The 17884-nt window shown below is 44.0% G+C and overlaps 1 protein-coding gene across 4 annotated transcripts in view; it reads left to right on the top strand.

Moving 5' to 3' along the window:
• The window catches only part of LOC140187957 (CUGBP Elav-like family member 4), a 588861-nt gene extending 571965 nt beyond the window's left edge, over positions 1-16896 (top strand). For 3 of the 4 annotated variants that reach the window (XM_072243815.1, XM_072243816.1, XM_072243817.1), the window contains 4 exons: positions 4026-4103; positions 7663-7806; positions 10304-10469; positions 13946-16896. In XM_072243815.1, the coding sequence (XP_072099916.1) occupies positions 4026-4103; positions 7663-7806; positions 10304-10431 (350 nt within the window). In that variant the 3' untranslated portion in view covers positions 10432-10469; positions 13946-16896. The remainder of the gene's footprint in view (positions 1-4025; positions 4104-7662; positions 7807-10303; positions 10470-13945) is intronic. The other variant, XM_072243818.1, reaches the window with a different exon arrangement.
• Positions 16897-17884: the final 988 nt, after the last annotated feature.

Raw genomic sequence — 17884 nt, 5'->3', positions numbered from 1 at the left:
AATTCTGTTTCTGAGATATTTTTAAATCTGCTGTTGTTTATCAGATCTGAATGATTTGATGTAGTGGAAAAGTGAGGGTAAGATAGCTGTAAAAAAAGAAGGTTGACTTCCTAAAAGTGCAGGTACCTTGAAATAGACAATAGTGGTTTGTTACAAAATATAGATAGAATGAGGAAGGTTCCTAAGTACCATAGAAATTATCGTAGGAATTACACCAATAACACACACTGGCTTTTTGGGAAATTCAGTTTTAAGAAAAGCACATAAGAAACGAAGGCATGATTTAGCCATTTGGCCCCTCAACCCTGTTTGACCATTGAGTAAGTTCACAACTAACCTTTTACCTCAGTACCATTTTCCTCCACAAAACTCACCAAGTATTCAATCTTTTGTCTGGAGATCTGTTAAACAGACAGATCCTCTACATTCTAGATGAAGAAATCTGTTCTTATTCGAGACCTGAATGGCCACTTCCTTTTTTTTTGAGACGGTGACACTTACTTCTAATCTCCCCTGTGATTACAAACACCAACTCCACCACCATCATGGCAAACTGCTTAAGAATTTTATACATTTCAATTAGATCATCTTACATTTTGTGCTGACCCCATCTGCTCTATCTCTCCACCCACACACACACAAAAATCCCAGGAGTCATTTTAGTGAGCCTCAGGTTGTGCTCGTTCAGATTCTTGAAGTGGACTCTTGACTTTTCTGTCTGTGTCAGTCATTCGTCTGTGATATTGACTCAACTTGTTTCTTTCTCCATTTTTAAAATCATAGTCATACAGTTATATGGCATAGAAGCAGGTCCTTCAGCCCAAATTATCCATGCTGGCCAAGGTGTCTTCCTGGGCAGGTCTCCTTTGCCTGCATTTACCTCTAAGTCTTCCCTGTTCATGAACTAGCCTTTTTCCTTTACCTTGGGAGTGGTGGATGTGCCCAGCCTGAGCTGCCAGGCATGACTCCCTTCTCTGTATTTTAAAATTCCTATATTCTTTCACTCTTTCACTACTGCCATTTACTCAATAACCAGATAAACTTGTTTGTAGGATATCCGCATGGTTACCCTGCCTGTCAGAGATATTCCCCGTTCTCCCACACTCCCCACACTTTTTTCTCCTTCCCAAATATTTCCACCGGTGGTATAGTGGCATCTGCACCAGACTTCGGGGTGAGTGGTCCCGGGTTCGAATCCGGCCGGCTCCTCGCACACTTTCCATCCGTGCATCAAACTAGCAACCTGGCCTCATTAAAAAAAGAAAGAGAACTGCTAAAGAAATGGCAAGGTTTCTGTCCAATGCACCATAAGGCACGGAGAGGAGCAACAACAACAATTCCTTCCACAGATGCTAACTGATCTGCTGAGTATTTCCAGCATTTTCTGTACATTTGCCAGAAGCAATGACAGACATCCCAACCTGCAAAAACTCATTTCAGGGAGGTAGCACCATCAATTTGCAGGAGACTCCCAGAACTTCTGGGAGAGGTGGGATGTCTGCAATAGAGTAGCTCCTTAGCAGCTAGCTAGCTAGTTTAAATACTGTTAGCTATGCTAATGAACGAATGACACCTGTTAAGCTCACCTGAACATGTCTTTTACAGTTTTAACCCACCATGGGCAATAGAAAAGTCACTGTTGCAAACAGTGCAGTGAGCAACAATGTCATTATTCTTGACCCCTATTAGGCAGGGGTACACTTTAGGGTAGTCTGGGGTGACGTACGTTTTATATTTTCTTTTTTTGGAACACTCTCCCATGGTGTTCATTCTCTGTCGCGCGCGCTCGCTCTCTCTCATGCCGTTTTGCTCGCTCGCTCTCTCTCGCTGTCGCGCTCACTCACTCGCTCTCAAAAAAATTGATTTCTGTGATATCGTATATAATTTGCGGGCATCAGGGAGCCTCCATTAATATGCAGGAGACTCCCAGAACTTCCAGAAGAGGTGGGATGTCTGCAATGATCTCATATTATTCCATATTGGGTTTCGTTCGCTACATTCTTACCCAATCACTGTGACTGTCTTGCATCCTCCTCCAATGGAAGTCAGTGATACAATGAGTTTGTATCATTGGCAAACTCAAATACACTGTGCTTTGTTGTCTCATTGACGTAGATTGTGAATGGTTGAGGTCCCAGCGCTGATCCCAACAACATCTCACTTGTCATAGCCTCCCAGATGAAAACATATCCTTCTATTCATTTCAATCCATTAACCAATTTTCAATCCATGAAAGAATATTTGCACAATCCTTTGTACTCTAATTTCATTGTGTGGTATCTAATTGAAGGTTTACTGCAAGACAAAATACACCATAATTTACTGATGATGTGATGAGGCACAACCTCTGGTGACTGACTAGGTCATCTTTCCATAACTTCAGAAACCCTTCAAGGCTGAGGCTTCTTATTTATATGGTCAAACTCCAATGGCTAATGTCATAATTGCAAATCCATCTTTGATCTCCCCACCCCCCCACACCTTTATCTTCATTGGAGAAAGTAGCATTTCAGCTTGGACCCACTCTTTCCTGGCCGGTATCTGGGTCAACTCTTAGATAGTATTTTCTGACAAAATCACCATTTACAGGTGATAAAATACATTCTTAATATTGTTAAGATGGTTACACTTATTATGAGGCTTCACTTTAAGTGACAAGACTATCACAACAGAACTGTATTTGGGGTTACATACAATGGGGTTACATTTCCAGTGGGAAAACACAAATCAGATAACCCTCAACCACTTGCTTTCCCAACTTCACTGGGACTGCAAAGGAAAGAGCCATCAGGATCATCTCAGAGACTGCTAAATGTCCCTCCTGATGGCTAAGGGTCAAGAGCTGTGACCTGTGGACCATTGCTGCTAGGACACAAACCCAGGGCCGAATCAACCCTGGCTGCATCGCCTGGGTGAGAGTGTCTGATGTTGAAAGAGCCAAAACACCTGCTAACCCCAGGTTATATCACTAATGATGTGTCCTAGCACATCCTAGGATGTATCTCAGCATCTCCCTATTCGTTTGTTGAAATAACTGCATTACTGAAATGTCCTATATAAACAAAGCTACCATTATGCACACATTGGAGCTTTGATTGTAGAAGCTTTATTTGGATAGCTGAAGTGCTCCTTAATAAATAAAAAAAATAAACTCTATTCGGGCTTTCTGCTGGGTGCTGGTATCAATCTTAACTGATGTTTCAGTGACAAACTTTGCCATCTTTATCAGGGAGGATGCCTGGGCATATCTAGTCTGGTGGTATATATACTTCCGTCATCTGTCCCTTCTGATTGGTTAGTTCTCATCCAATCAGGATTTCGCAGTCCAACTTTGTTTACAATCGAATTCCAGTTTTTACTTAGAGTGAGACCTTCATCTTTGTTAAAGCAGCCGATTTTGTCATCGAAAAGTCAGTTAAAATCGATACCTGTACCCTGCTAGAAGCCTGAGAAGAGTTTATTCTTCATAGATGCAGGGAAACACTAGATCTATTTCTGCTCTTTAATAGATTTTAACTGGACAATCCTGGACTCTTTAACATTTCCAAAGCTTTAGAACACAAGAAGAGACATTTTGGTACACTGCTTATAACTTTATTTAGCACTGGGAGTCAGAGAAGAAAACACATGGGTACTCTTAGCAGAAGTGTTTCCATGTCTCTATCTCTTTCTGCCTTTTATTACATCTTGTCTGTAACAGAGCCCTTAAATCATTAATTGCATGCTGAGATATTGAATTTTGGTCATTTTCTAATTATATGGGCTTGAGCCCATCTGAATAGTACACTGGACACTGTTAATGTAGTTAGTCACAGTCTAATATAGAAATGACTACAATGGACTTCAGTTTTTATGGTATGTCTTCCCGCAGGGATAAGGTTCTAAAGTTCTGCTTTGAGTGTCTTTTGGCCATATCTCTGAATGGTAAGGTAATGGCTGTTGGGGATAAACATGAATGAGCCAATCACAGTCTGAGATTCAACGGCCTAATTGACAATTTCATTCTCTTGTGATTTTATGGGCAGCCATGTATCCGACAGCGATTGCCCAGATCAGCCAAGCGTTTCCTCAGCCACCGCCTGTCGTAACACAGCAAAGGGAAGGTGAGTTAAATCTACAAATGTCCATAGTCGCACTCCTTCCCTGGAACTTGCCTTCTTCAGCACCGGCTTGGCATTTCCTAAATGTGTGGCCACACCCGCCAAGTACGGCAAGGGCTCCTGGTGCGTGGCAACACTGTAGGTTGCCCTCCAAGTGCCGTGCCATCCTAACTCAAACCTACCTCACTGCTTCTTCACTACTGATGTGCCCAAGCCCTGGGGAGACATGGTGGCAGTTAGCGCAATGCTTTACAATGCAAGCAATCACCAATCGGGATTCAATTTGCGCTGTAAGGAGTTTCTACCTTCTCCCCGTAACCGAGTAGGTTTCTTCCAGGTACATTCCAAAGGCATATAGTTAGAATTAGAGTTAGTTAGTTGTGGGCATGCTGTATTAGTGCTGGAAGCATAGCAACAATGCAGGCTGCCCCCAGCATATCCTCGAACTGCGTTGGTGATTGACACAAACAACGCATTTCACTGTATGTGCCCTGTCAGATGACGTAGGCGATCTTTCCATGACCATGATGGGTCTTGGTAAACTTTTCTATAGAAGTAGTTTCCCATTACCTTCTTCGGGGCAGTGTCTTTACAAGACAAGTGACCCCAGCCATTATCAATACTCTTGAGAGATTGTATGCCTGGCGTCAGTGGTCACATAACCAGGACATGTGATATGCACCGGCTGCTCGTACGACCGTCCACCACCTGCTCCCATGGCTTCACATGACTCTGATCGGAGGGCTGAGCAGGTGCTGCACCTTGCCCAAGAGTGACCTGCAAGCTAGTGGATGGAGGTAGCACCTTACACTACCTTTGGTAGACATATCTCCACCCCGCCACCCTATGGACAGATAAAGCTCATCTTTAGAACATCCCCCCAACAGCACGATGGGAAGGCCATCAGCAGAGAGATTGGAATGGTTCCAAAAATGTGATTTGTCATCACTTTCTCCTGGGTGGGTAATAAAATCTGGGCCTGAGAAAGGGGACGAATGAGCAACGGGAAGCTGGGTGAAATGGCTTGGGTACAGAAGCTCAAGGTGCAGGAGGAATGGGATGGAGTTCAGGAACTGGAGGGATGAGTTTCTCTGAGGGAGCTATAGTAGTGAAATCTAGTTTACAAATTATTTAGCAACTTGACTTTTCACAGGAGTGTTCTAGACCAAAATCAGATTCAGATTTACAGTATTTATCACAAGTACATCAAACCATACATTAAAATGCAGATGTGATCCAAGGACCCAAAATATAAAGACTTACCGCATGTGCCTTCAACCGGTCTGACATCAGACAGGGCCTCCTGAAGGAGCAGGTAAAACATTTCTTTCACCTGTCACAGTGCAACACAACACTGCTGCCAAACACAATTGGTTGCTCTGCGATTAAGGCATATTTGGGCAAGAGGAGAGGAGGAAAGGAGGACAAAGGGCTAAAGAAGGCAGACAGTTTTAAGGAAGGAATTCCAGAGCTTGGCACCTTCTCTGCTGAAGTCTTGAGTTTGCTTAATATTTGCTTGAACTTCCTTGACGGGTTGTCACTGTATTTTGAGTTCTTTGGATTTTGGCTTCAGCTGGATCGAGACAGTACAGTCGACTTAATTGGGATGCATGACTTCTTTCCTCTGTGTCCTGACAGTCCAGCACCATCACACAGAAAGTATAAAGGACAGATCCAATATGCCACATTTACCAGCACCATCAGAACCAGAATGAAACTCATTCCCTCAGAGTGGAGGATGTTATCTCTCCCAGTCAACTTCAGTTTTATGAAAGATTGGTGATAAATGTTTGGCACAATAACCCAAAATGCTTGAGGTGTTTAGGATGTGGTGGAATGTGGAATAAGGGAGATGTGTTTTTGACACATGAGATTCAATGCATCTGAACCATTCCACTATAATGCAAACTAATCCTGATTTTGCCTGATTTTAACAGCTCCGCAAATGGCAATCATACTTTTGCCTTTCAAGATCTTAATATAGCTCTCTGTACCTCCCTATATCTCCACCAGTGCCTTGCTTTTATCCTCTGAAATATCTTCTGAAAGCCGATTCTTCCCCCAAGCTTTTGGTCAGGTATCTTACACTCTTCCTTTGCTTAGTTTATTTTTCCTGATAACACGATTGTGAATGTTGAAGAAATTTTAATAATCAAGTACACCTCAACCCAGGAGTGGTCTTACTTCCCAGTGAGAGCCCCTCTAATGTACTAACTCCCCCAGTGGACCCCATTCCTCTGGTATCAGTACTCCTTTAATGAAGCCAGGACTCCATAACTGAACCCATTCCTCTGGTGCCTAAGCCCATCCCAAAGCCCTTTATTTCAGTTCCCTAACCATCCCACTGAAACCCATCCCTCCATTACTGAACCCTCCCTCTGGTACCTAACTTCCCTACTGAAATGCAGACCACTAATCCAAAACATCTTCACTGAAAAAACTTCCATCCAGTACCCTAACTTGCTACGTATGCGCGGAGCACAAACGACAATGGTGCAGTAGGATTAAATGTTCTCAGTGAGTCAAGTTGGCCACTGTACATGCTGGGCAGCTTACAGCGCGGGAGCTACGAATCAAACGTGTGCACTCGAAAGCCCTTGCAGGAAGGGAGAGCCCTCCTCGCGTAGGAGGTCAATCGATACACTGCACGATCAGTTGGCCACATGCACACTGACACATTTTCATAAATAACCTGATACAGTTCATCACTCACTCCCTGGCACTCATCTCTCTGGTACCCCACCGCATGATGAAGTGACACCAAGACTCCCCCTTTCAAGCCCATATGTTTATCCTGTATCTGAAGTTCGTCTTTGCATGTCAACTCTCTTAGCTGAGCTGAACCCTCTACCTTCCTATTCCCCCCCCCACTGAAGCCCCTCTGTCTAGTCCCTCTCCAGCCTAGTCCTCATTGCACTGCTGGTGTTTAGGGCAGCAATGAAGGTCCTCCACCTTTGGTGGTGTTCAGGGCTTCCTTCATCATGTCAGTAGCTTCCCCTTGGTTTTCACTACTGTCAGTCATGCAAGTCCCAGGTAGAGACTTTGGAATACCATCTCACTCAAATGTAGAAGGATTCTTCATTGCGATTTCTGTAACAATTTTGTTTTACCAGTCACTGTTAGCCCCGAGCTGAACCCGTGAACCTGGAGGGCCAGTGGACCACTATTGGTCTGGCCTATACCCTTTGACTTGCTTGGCATGGGTGACCCTCCCAAAACCCAATGCATAAAGCTTTGACTCAAGCCAACATAGCTCTCTGGGTCATTGAAGCACGCAAGCATCCAAACTCTTGAATGCTATTTCATTTGTGCTGTCTATCTCTCTCAGGTTATAAGTTGGGTTATTTGATAATGCAAATGAATATATTTTTAAATCTCATTGACTTCCTGCCCCAACCTCTCCATTCGCAGTTGCAGAGTTAGAATTCCTTTAAGCTATCCTCACTGCTCTTGACCTTTACTCTGGCATCAAGTTTGCCCTTCACTTCCGCTCCTTCTTCGCTCTGTAGGTACCTTTCCCTGCTGATTTCTCTTTGCTTTGTTGTAATTTCTCCACATCCAGGACCAGAAGGCTGCAATCTTTTCATTTACCACCTCCCGCAGGAGTTTGGAGACAGTGAGCTCATGCAGATGTTTCTGCCCTTTGGGTCCGTGATCTCATCAAAGGTTTTCATGGACCGCGCCACCAATCAGAGTAAATGTTTTGGTGAGTGTTGCCAACAGGTCCAAGGCACCCCTCACCCTGAAAGCTTACATTCAATTTCTTAAGGAATGAAAGGTAGATATATCCATGGAAGGTTTGGTGCTTTGGAAAGGTCAAGTTTCACAAGTTAATGCTGCACCAGACAGGAGTGAAACTGAGGTAACCTTCACATGCAAAACTGGGGGTGCTGGAGTGGGGGCAGAAATCTTGAAGAATGGGATCAATGGAGGTTTTTTTGTGCATCAAGATTTGAGTCGAACTAAACAGTAGAACCTTGGGGGTCCTAAAGACTCCCCCACTCCCTGCCTTCCTTGTGGACCTGGAGAATGAGACAGTGGATGGAGTGAACAAGCGAGGAAGCTCCAGGGGAGTCAGAATCAGGTTTAATATCTGTTGTTTTGTATCAGCAGTACAACACAGTGAATATAAAATTATATATTACAATATATATAATTTTAAGTAAGTAATGCAAAAAGAGAGCAAAAAAATAGTGAGGTAGTGTTCATGAGTTGGTTGAATGTCTATTCAGAAATCCGCTGGTGGAGGGGGAAAAGGGAAGTGCTAAAATCTCCAGGGATATATCCAACTGGAGTCAACAAGTTTGCATGAGCTACTGGAGTATTCAACCTTGCACGATGTAACTGGACAAAGTTCGTTATTCAATATAATATTTTACAGTTAAAATAGAGTGGCTTATTTTCTCAGCTACACTGACTTCCTTAACAATGCACCAAACACTCCTCTCCTCCCCCTACCCAACCCAGTCCCACAAGATCCTATTTGGGTCCTTCCAAAAGTAAAATCTGATGCTAGCAGGTAGTTTGTTTTATCAACGTTGCCTTACATGTTGATAAGGTTTGTTAAAGAAGGCATTAGATGTTGGCCTTCATTAGTTGGGGGATTGAGTTTAAGAGCCACAGGGTAATGTTGTAGCTCTATAAAGCCCTGGTTAGACCGCACTTGGAATATTGTGTTCAGTTCTGGTCACCTCATTATTGGAAGGATGTGGAAGCTTTGGAGAGGGTGCAGAGGAGATATACCAGGATTCTTTCTGGTCCAGATAGCATATCTTATGAAGATTGGTTGATTGAGCGAAGAAGGATGAGAGGTGACCTGATAGAGGTGTACAAGATGATGAGGAGTTGTATTCACAGAGTGAATTGCCAGAAATGTTGTCCCAGGACTGAAATTGCTAATACAAGAGGTCATCATTTTAATGAGGAAAGTATAGGGTTGTTGTCAGAGATAAGTTTTTACAAGGAGTTGTGAGTGTGTGGAATGCCTTGCCAGAGGTGATAATAGAAGTAGGTGTATTAGGAGCATTTAAGAAATTCTGAGATAGACACATGCATGGTAGAAAAATGATTATGTCGAAAGGAAAGCTTAGATTGATCTTAGAGTAGGTTAAAAGGTCGGCACTACATCGTGGGCTGAAGGGCCTGTACTGTACTGTAATGGTCTATGTTTGATGATATACCCGGTTGCCTACTGCAGTTAACAGGAATCCAGTTTGTCAGCTAAGTCAACTCCTGGGCACTGTTTTGCCTGTTCAGTAAATGGAAGGGAAGTTGCTTTGAAGTGGATGGCAAGAAAGTTGTTAAGCAAATGCAAGATATGCTCTTTGTGGGATCTCCAGAAAAGATGCTGAGAGGTTATTTCCTCAGGCAGAAGCATAAAGAGTTGGGTACTGATGACTGAAATGCGAACAAATACCTTCCCTCAGCAGGTTCTAATTCGCTATCTCAGATGATGTGAATGCTGAGTACATTCAACAGGCACTGGGATTTTTGGACTCCAAACAAATCCAGGGGTACAGCAACTGGATGAATAAGTATATCTGAGCAACAGAGTCAGCCATGTTTTTGAGTGGTGAAGTAGAGTCAAGAGGTCACATGGTGCTACTTATTTTTTAAGATAGGGAGCAAACATTTAATCTCAAATTTCAAGGTCTGGACTTTCAAAATCTCCTTCAGTGATTCAGTTAAGCTGATGTCACGGTATCCAGGCTTTGATGGGGGTCCCAATCTTGGTGATCCCACCACAAGGTGTTCACCCCTTCTCCATCTTCTCACCCACTGTGGCTTTGCTATATAGTGGGCAATAGCACCACCAAGTGGCCCCGTCGTGGAATATTCTAACTGGGTGATTGGCAGGAGTGAGTATCTAATGAGTGGAACTCTGCCTTCACGCAGAGTTTCCTCCCCCAATGCATAAGGATCTGTTGTTTCTCATTTTTTACCCTGAGGGCAACCCTACAGACAGCCAAGTTGAAAGGAACCAGCTCGGTACCTGCCTGTGAGGACCTCCTGGTGGATAACTACCTTCATTCTGCCAGTGTAACTGAGAATGGGGGAAGAGAGCAATCAAGTCCTTGCAGCTGCAGAGGTGCTTTGGATAGAATTGGGTTGGGAGAGTGAATGGGACTGGGACCTTCCTATATGTTGGGAAATGTGGCCTTGTATGCAAATTGTCAACCTTGTTCTCTTTCTGTTTCCTGAAGGTTTTGTGAGTTTTGATAACCCCACTAGTGCCCAGGCCGCCATCCAGGCCATGAACGGTTTTCAGATTGGCATGAAGAGGTTAAAAGTCCAGCTAAAACGGCCAAAGGACACCAGTCGCCCATACTGACCGACTGTGATTCAGGGCATGAATTTCTGATTTTCTAGGTAAGTCAAGAATTGCTAAATTCTGACCTCTTGGGTCTTATAAAATCATGGAACTGTTATGGTGCAGAGATTGGCCATTCATCCCACCGATACTGATACAACGATTCCTCAAATTCCTATGCCGTTCCCCTCGGAAGCCCTCATTAATTCTATTTCCACCACAGGCCTTCTCAGGTGCCTTAGCTCCCACATCACCAGGTTCGGGAGCAACTATTTTGCAGCTGCATCTACTGAACCAGCATGGACACATTCACTTAGATCAACACTAAACTGATTGCACCACACAAGGGCTCACTTTCAAGGACTCTGCAACTCATGTTCAGTATTATTTTATCACTTATTGTTAGTATGTTTTTTGTATTTGCACAGTTTGCCTTCATTTGGTTGTTTGTAGCTTTTCATCGATTCTGTTGTATTTCTTTGTATCTACCATGAATGCCTGCAAGAAAATAAATTTCAGGGGAGTATATGGTGACACATACACACTTTGATATAAATTTACTTTGAACTTTGAGTTACCAATGCCTGACTTACGGATGCCCTGTATCTAGGATCAAGTGTTTGGGAGACCAGCAGGGTGGGGATGGATTTGCTGTCTGCTATGGGACTGTAGGCATCTTCTGCTGGGTGGGGAAGGGCATTGGTGAGTGCCTTCCCTCCCCACTCCCAAACCTTATGCCTGAACAATTGGGCTGGGTAACACCGAGCAGAGCTGGATGTATGGAGGAGACCCATTCACCGACCGAGTCAGTGGGTCTGGCTGGCGGCTGCTCCGCCCATGCTTGCCCATTCTCTCGTCGCCGCTGTTTGTGATCTGCTCCCGCGCACAGTTTTCATGCATTTCTATCTTACGGACAGTTCAGGTTACTGACCAATCTCGGGAATGGAGCCCTGTCGTAATTTGGGGACCGTGAGTTTCCCAAGCCCACGATGATGTTAAGCAGGTTTGTGTCCAAGAAAGAATTTGTGCTTTCACATGAAGGGTAACAATAAATGGGGAATTCCTCTCTTTTAAGGCATGAGCAGTGGGAGGTGGGGGGACGGGCAGGCCCACTAAATTTCAAAACCAAGATGGATGGAACTTTTTTATTGAGGTGCTTAACCAAGACAAGTTATAGGGTTAAGATGAAAGTCAGCCATGGTCTGATGAACTGAGGGGTTGAGCAGCCTCCTCCCACATGCAGTCCGATGTTCTGTTCAAGTAAACGGATGATTCAGTGGAAGTGTCTTGCTCTACATGTGTCCTGGGAAATGATCAGTCCATAATAGCTCTTTATGAACTAAATCACCATTGAAGGAATTTTGAGATTCTGATGGCCTTGTGGTTATTGTGCTAGATAATTAGAAGATCTTCGATTGACAGTCTTAATGAGAAAATATCTCCTGTATAGACATGGGAAAGCCTGCGGATGCTAGAAATCCAAAGCAACACACACAGAATGCTGGGGGATCTCGGCAGGTCGGGCAGCATCTATGGAAATGAATAACCAATCAACGGCTTGGGCCAAGACCCTTCTTCAGGACTGAGAAGGAAGGGGGAAACTGCCAGAACAAAAAGGTGGAGGGAGGGGAAGGAGGCTAGCTAGAAGGTGATAGGTGAAGCCAAGTGGGTGGGAAAGGTCAAGGGCTGGAGAAGAAGGAATCTGATAGGAGAGGAGAGTGGACAATAGGAGAAAGGGAAGGAGGAGGGAATCAGGGGAAATGGTAGACAGGTAACTCTTCTATAGAAAGAAATTTGCTGTCATCACAACATATGTGTGGGAGAAGCAAGGTACAAAGACAGTTATATTGCTGACTAGAATGATTAAGAGCGGCTAAGTTCCAGGGTGGAAAACAGGTAGAATGGAGCCCAACTGTTAGGAGAGGAAGGATCCAGCCTATTGGCTGCTATGTTTTTGCATTGGGAAAAACAAATGGCTGGTAATCCCATTTCTAAAGCAAACACCCATAGGACAGGTGTATGTGTGACCATGAGCGAGGACGTGATCCCAAATGGAGGGAATGTCCACCACTGATGATTCTATTTGAAGTTTCCTGTTTGAACTACTTCACTTAGCCAGAACTTGGAGCCCTCTACCAAATTCCCCAGTAATCAGTGGCCCCAACATATCAGTGTAAGTACCCTGTGACAAATGTCTAAACCTGATCATGTTCACTCAGCGGACACCTTAGTAGATACCTCCGGCAACTAATAAAGTGGCTATTTAGTGTATATTCGTGGTATTCTACTACCATAGCCCATCTACTTTAAGGTTTGACATGTTGTGCATTCAGAAATGCTCTTCTGCCCACCACTGTTGTAACACGTGAGTTACTGTCGCTTCCCTGTCAGCTTGAGCCAGTCTGGCCATCCTCCACTGACCTCTCTGTTAACAAGGCATTTTCACCCACAGAACAGGATGTTTTCTGTTTCTCGCACCATTCTCTGTAAACGCTAGTCACTGTTGTGCATGAAAATCCCAGGAGATCAGCAGTTTCTGAGATACTCAAACCACCCCATCTGGCACCAACAGTCATTCCATGGCCAAAGTCAATTAGGTCACATTTTTTTCCCCATTTTGATGTTTGGTCTGAACAACAACTGAACCTCTTCACCACGCCTGCATACTTTTTTATGCATTGAGGTGCTGCCATATGATTAGATATTTGCATTAATAAACAGGTTAGATTATTAGATTAGATTAGATTATGATTAGATTAGATTATCTTTTATTGTCATTTAGTAATGCATGCATTAAGAAATGATACAATATTCCTCTGGTGTGATATCACAGAAACACAGGACAGACCAAGACTGAAAAACTAACAAAAACCACATAATTATAACATATAGTTACAACAGTGCAACAATACCATAACTTGATGAAGAACAGGCCATGGCACAGCAAAAAAGTTCAAAGTCTCTCGAAGGTCCCACATCTCACGCAGACAGGAGAAGGAAGAAAACTCTCCCTGCCATGCCCGACCACAGTCCAACTCTGAGTCGTCTGAAAACTTCAAGCTCTGATCAGCCCACCGACACCGAGCACCAAGCACCATCTCTGCCAAATGCTTTGACCCCAGCCTCGGTAGCCAGCAGCAGGCAAAGTCAGGGATTTTGGGGCCTTCCCTCCGGAGATTCTCGATTGCACAGTAGCAGCGGCAGCAAACCCAGCATTTCAGAAATTTCTCCAGATGTTCCTCTGTGCTTCTCACGTCTGTCTCCATCAAATCAGAATTGTCCATGGCCCCTATTTAACAGATATGATATCATTTCACCGGAGAGCTGCGCATGCCGTGTCACGCCGCCATCTTGTCCTCCCGCCTGGTTACAGATATACCTAATAAAGTGGCCACTGGGAGTACTGTATTTATCTTAGAAAAAATTCATTTAAATAAATGAAAGTTGTCTTCACCTTTAGCAGCAGGGGAGCTTTGAGTAGGATGTTCTGTAATTTTTATGCATTCAACACCTGTTATGTTTCCTCTTTCACCAGGGCAGAGACGGTGAGGAATATGAGCGCGTACCTTTTGAGATGGCTGTTTCTGAGTTACCAGTGCAGAGAGGGAGAGATAACAGAAATACAAACTTCAAGAAAACATTTAAAGAACCCTGAAAATGTGAAAATTCATTGCAGCTATTCAAGAAGGCTCAATCGATCTTACAATAGCAACAACACATGATGAAGATGTGACGTAATACGACGTAGGGAAGGACAGCTGTCTTAAAGGTTGCAGAGGAAGCTGCTTTGGCGCAGTTCTGTGTCATCGAGCACACAGCCAGATCTCCTAGGTGATAGTTGCCATGGCTGAGGGTTTCTGTGTGCGTGTTAGTGTGTGTGTGTGCATGTGAGAGTGCGTGAGCAAACAAACGTTTGTGTGTGTGTGTGTGTGTGTGTGTGTGTGTGTGTGTGTGTGTGTGTGTGTGAGTGTGGCTTGTGTGAATCCATATGATTGACATGGTACCGCAGAACGTATTGAAACTTTAGCTCTTAGACATTCAGGGACCAAATGGACCAAACAGATTTTTTAAAGTTTATTATTGCGGCCTGTATATGTAATATACAAGTTCAGCTTTCCTTATCTAATCTTGAGAGTTGAAACATGGGTGAAAAATAAGAGCTAAACTGTTTTAAACAAAAACAAATCAATGCTTCAGTGGTCTTAGAATAGTATTATACACTGGGAAATTTAAACAAGGAGCAAAATATAGTGGAAGCTTTCCAGGGGTTAGTTTTAAGAAGAAAACAAAGACTAAAATGTACCTTACACCTCATGTCCTTCTTAGGAGATGTGATAGTACTGCATGCAAATGTGACCGAAAATATTATACATATAGATATTCTGCTCCTTATATTTCTGAAGAGGTTGCTTTAAAAGGGAGAGAAAGAAATTGAAGCCTGCTTGCTTTTTCACAGTGAAAGTGGGCTTTGTTTGACCATTTGAGGACTTTTTAATTGCCGCATTGATGAATTGAGTTGCCTCGTCTGACAGCTTTGTTCAACGGGTAAGCCTGGAAGAATGTTGCTCTGAAATCTGTGTTTTAAAGGGGAAAAAAAGTGTCAAAAAAGCAAAAATCCTTGTAGTGTAGCTTTCCTTAAAAATTACATTGTAAATAATCCCTGGAATAACAGCACATTGTTTCTGATAACTGGCGAGGGTCTTTATATAAATCCTCAGGCGTTAAGATGTTTATATATTACCAAAAGGCGGAGGAGGATTTGGTCAGGGAACATTGGCACAGTGTCACATTGCCAGGAGCTCATTGCGTGAGGTGGGATTCACAGCTGCCCAAGTGTTGACTGCAGAGCCTCATAAAGTCAATCTCTGGCCCATGTTTGGCACTGCTGAGGGTTCTACCCTTGTCTGACCTGTGGAAAATTCCTTTCCCTCCTGCCCTTCATCTCTAAGTTCCCTATTATAAGTTTGTTTGTGGCTTTTGTGTCCCTTCTCCACAACTCTACCCCAGCCCAGTTAATCAGCTAATAGCACAAAGTCACCCTTAATTTCAAACTAATTATTAGTGGAAGACAAGACAATGTTCTTTTTGTACATTTCACAAATCTGGGATTCCCAAGTTGTTTTTGTACTTAATTGTACTGAATCCCCTTCAAAATGCAGCAGCCAGATTGTTTGGCAGACTCCCACAGAAATAGTTCATCTGCTTGAGCTGTTGACAGAGGGGTTAATTTTGGCTTGAGCAACAGAACTGCCTTCCCACCTCCTTCAGAATGCTGCGCAGGTTTCAGTTCAACAAGTCATTCATGTTGAGCACTCTCTCAGTATGGCACTGGGCATTTTGTTGTCTCATCCCCAAAGCTGGACTTCAACCCTGAGCTCCTCTGGAGGTGGGAGTGCAGCTCACAAATCCATATCTGATATCTCCTTCCAGTAAATTATTTTCCCTCTCTTCCTTTTTTTTTCTCTTCCTCTCCCCCTTTCCTGTTTTTCTGTTCCCCACTCTGGCCCCTTACCTCTTCTCCTCCCCTGCCTAACTCCTTTCCCTGGTGCCCCTCCTTCTTTCCTTTCTCCCATGGTCCACTCTCCTCTACTATCAGATTCCTTCTTCTCCAGCCGTTTGTCTTTCTCTCCCACCTGGCTTCTCCTCCTTCCCCTCCCCCCATCTTTTTATTCCGGCATCTTCTACCTTCCATTCCAGTCCCGGTGAAGGGTCTCGACCCAAGACCTCAAATGTTTATTCACTTCCATAGATGCTGCCTAACCTGCTGAGTTCCTTCAGGATTTTATGTGTGTTGTTCCCACTGTTGCCAGTTTGATAATTCAGAGGCAGTTCGGTATGAGAGCTGTTCTGAATCCTTTTAAACTAAAATGCACCGATCAATACCATAGCCAGTGAGTAGGAGGTGGGCAGGGCACACAACCACAGCTGGCAAAGCCAGTTTATTCGGAAAACACTCTGAAGTGCGGAATGAGCAGAACCTGCGGCAGCTTCTCCAAGTAAAAACTGGGTAATTTCTCCAGAAAAATGCCATTTGGTGGATAATTACCGATAAAGTATTTGCATTGTTAATCTCAGTCACCTACTGCAGAGTGATCACGATGTTTAATTCATAGGGAAATTACCCCGTTTTCTCCACTCCGCTTGACTGTAGTGTTTTCACCATTTTTTATTTTCCCATCTTCTTGCATCTCCACTTACTACATGCTAAGGGTGTTGCCATCACTGGCAAAGACAGCAATTCATGCCGACCTCTAACTGCCCTTGGAGGATCGCCCCGGTCCTTGTCCTAAAGGTACTCCTATAATGTATCAGATTCTACACAAACAACCCCAGTCACTGAATATGTGAGACATGGCCTGCAAATTCAATTTACAATTTTTATCCTTGTTTTGATTCACCCATGACAACGCCTCTCTCTCAAACCTCCCCCCTCCGCTTAATTTTATTTAGATACAGCACGGTAACAAACCCTTCCAGACCAACCAGCTCGCGTTGCCCAATTACACCCATGTCACCAATTAACCTACGAATCCGTACGTCTTTGGGATGTGGGAGGAAACCAGAGCCCCCGGAGGAAACCCACGCGGTCGCAAAAGCATAAAAACTCCTTGCAGTTCTCCCCGTGACTGTGTGGGTTTCCTCTGGGGGCTCTGGTTTCCTCCCACATCCCAAAGTTGTACAGGTTCATAGGTCAGTATGTCACGTGGGTGTAATTGGGTGGCACGGGTTCGTTGGGCGGGAGGAGCCTGATAGCGTGCTGAATCACTAAATAAACAGATCCTCCCGTTGCACACCTCTGTATTTGGCCACTGGTACAATCTTGATTCTACTTGCTCCACTGAAGTCCTTGCCCTCGGCCACCTGGGTTCTAAGCTGTGACATTCCTGACTAAGCCTGACTACTTCTCTCTCTCTCTCTCTCTCTCTTTCTCCTTTCTAACACTTCCAGCCTTCTTGCTAGCTCCATATTGCACATTGATTCCGCTCCTGCAAAGCACCTTGGGATGTTTTGTTACGTAGAAGGTGCTATGTAAATGCAAGGGCTTGTTGGGCTTACGGCAGGCTTCTAAGACCACCTTACGCCGGCGGGCTGTTGTTAATTTTAATAAATGAATCTGCAATTTTTGTTTTGATTGCCTGTTATCTAGTTTGGGGCATCCTTGAGCAGAAGTGTGTAAGTGACCAGAGGCTTGTAAGTTATACAGAATTAGCATTGAAAGGGTAAGTTCCATCTTGGCTGTTTTACATACTTGTGTGTATAAAAGGACTGACGCTGGTTGGGATGTATTGACAACAAAGGCATCAGCATTGCAGTGTTCTGGTCCCTTGTTTTTGAGAATTAAACCTGAAACCTCAAACATTGTTGGGTTCTCAGTGTGGAAGGACATTGTTCCCAGGAGGGAGCCTTACTTTCCCAAGGTATACATTTCTCTCACTACTTTGACCCAGGCCGACCTCTCTACAAATAAAGGGAC

Source organism: Mobula birostris, chromosome 26 (assembly GCF_030028105.1).
Source record: "Mobula birostris isolate sMobBir1 chromosome 26, sMobBir1.hap1, whole genome shotgun sequence".
Lineage (NCBI taxonomy): Eukaryota > Metazoa > Chordata > Chondrichthyes > Myliobatiformes > Myliobatidae > Mobula > Mobula birostris.
This window is presented reverse-complemented; position numbering and strand designations above follow the sequence as displayed.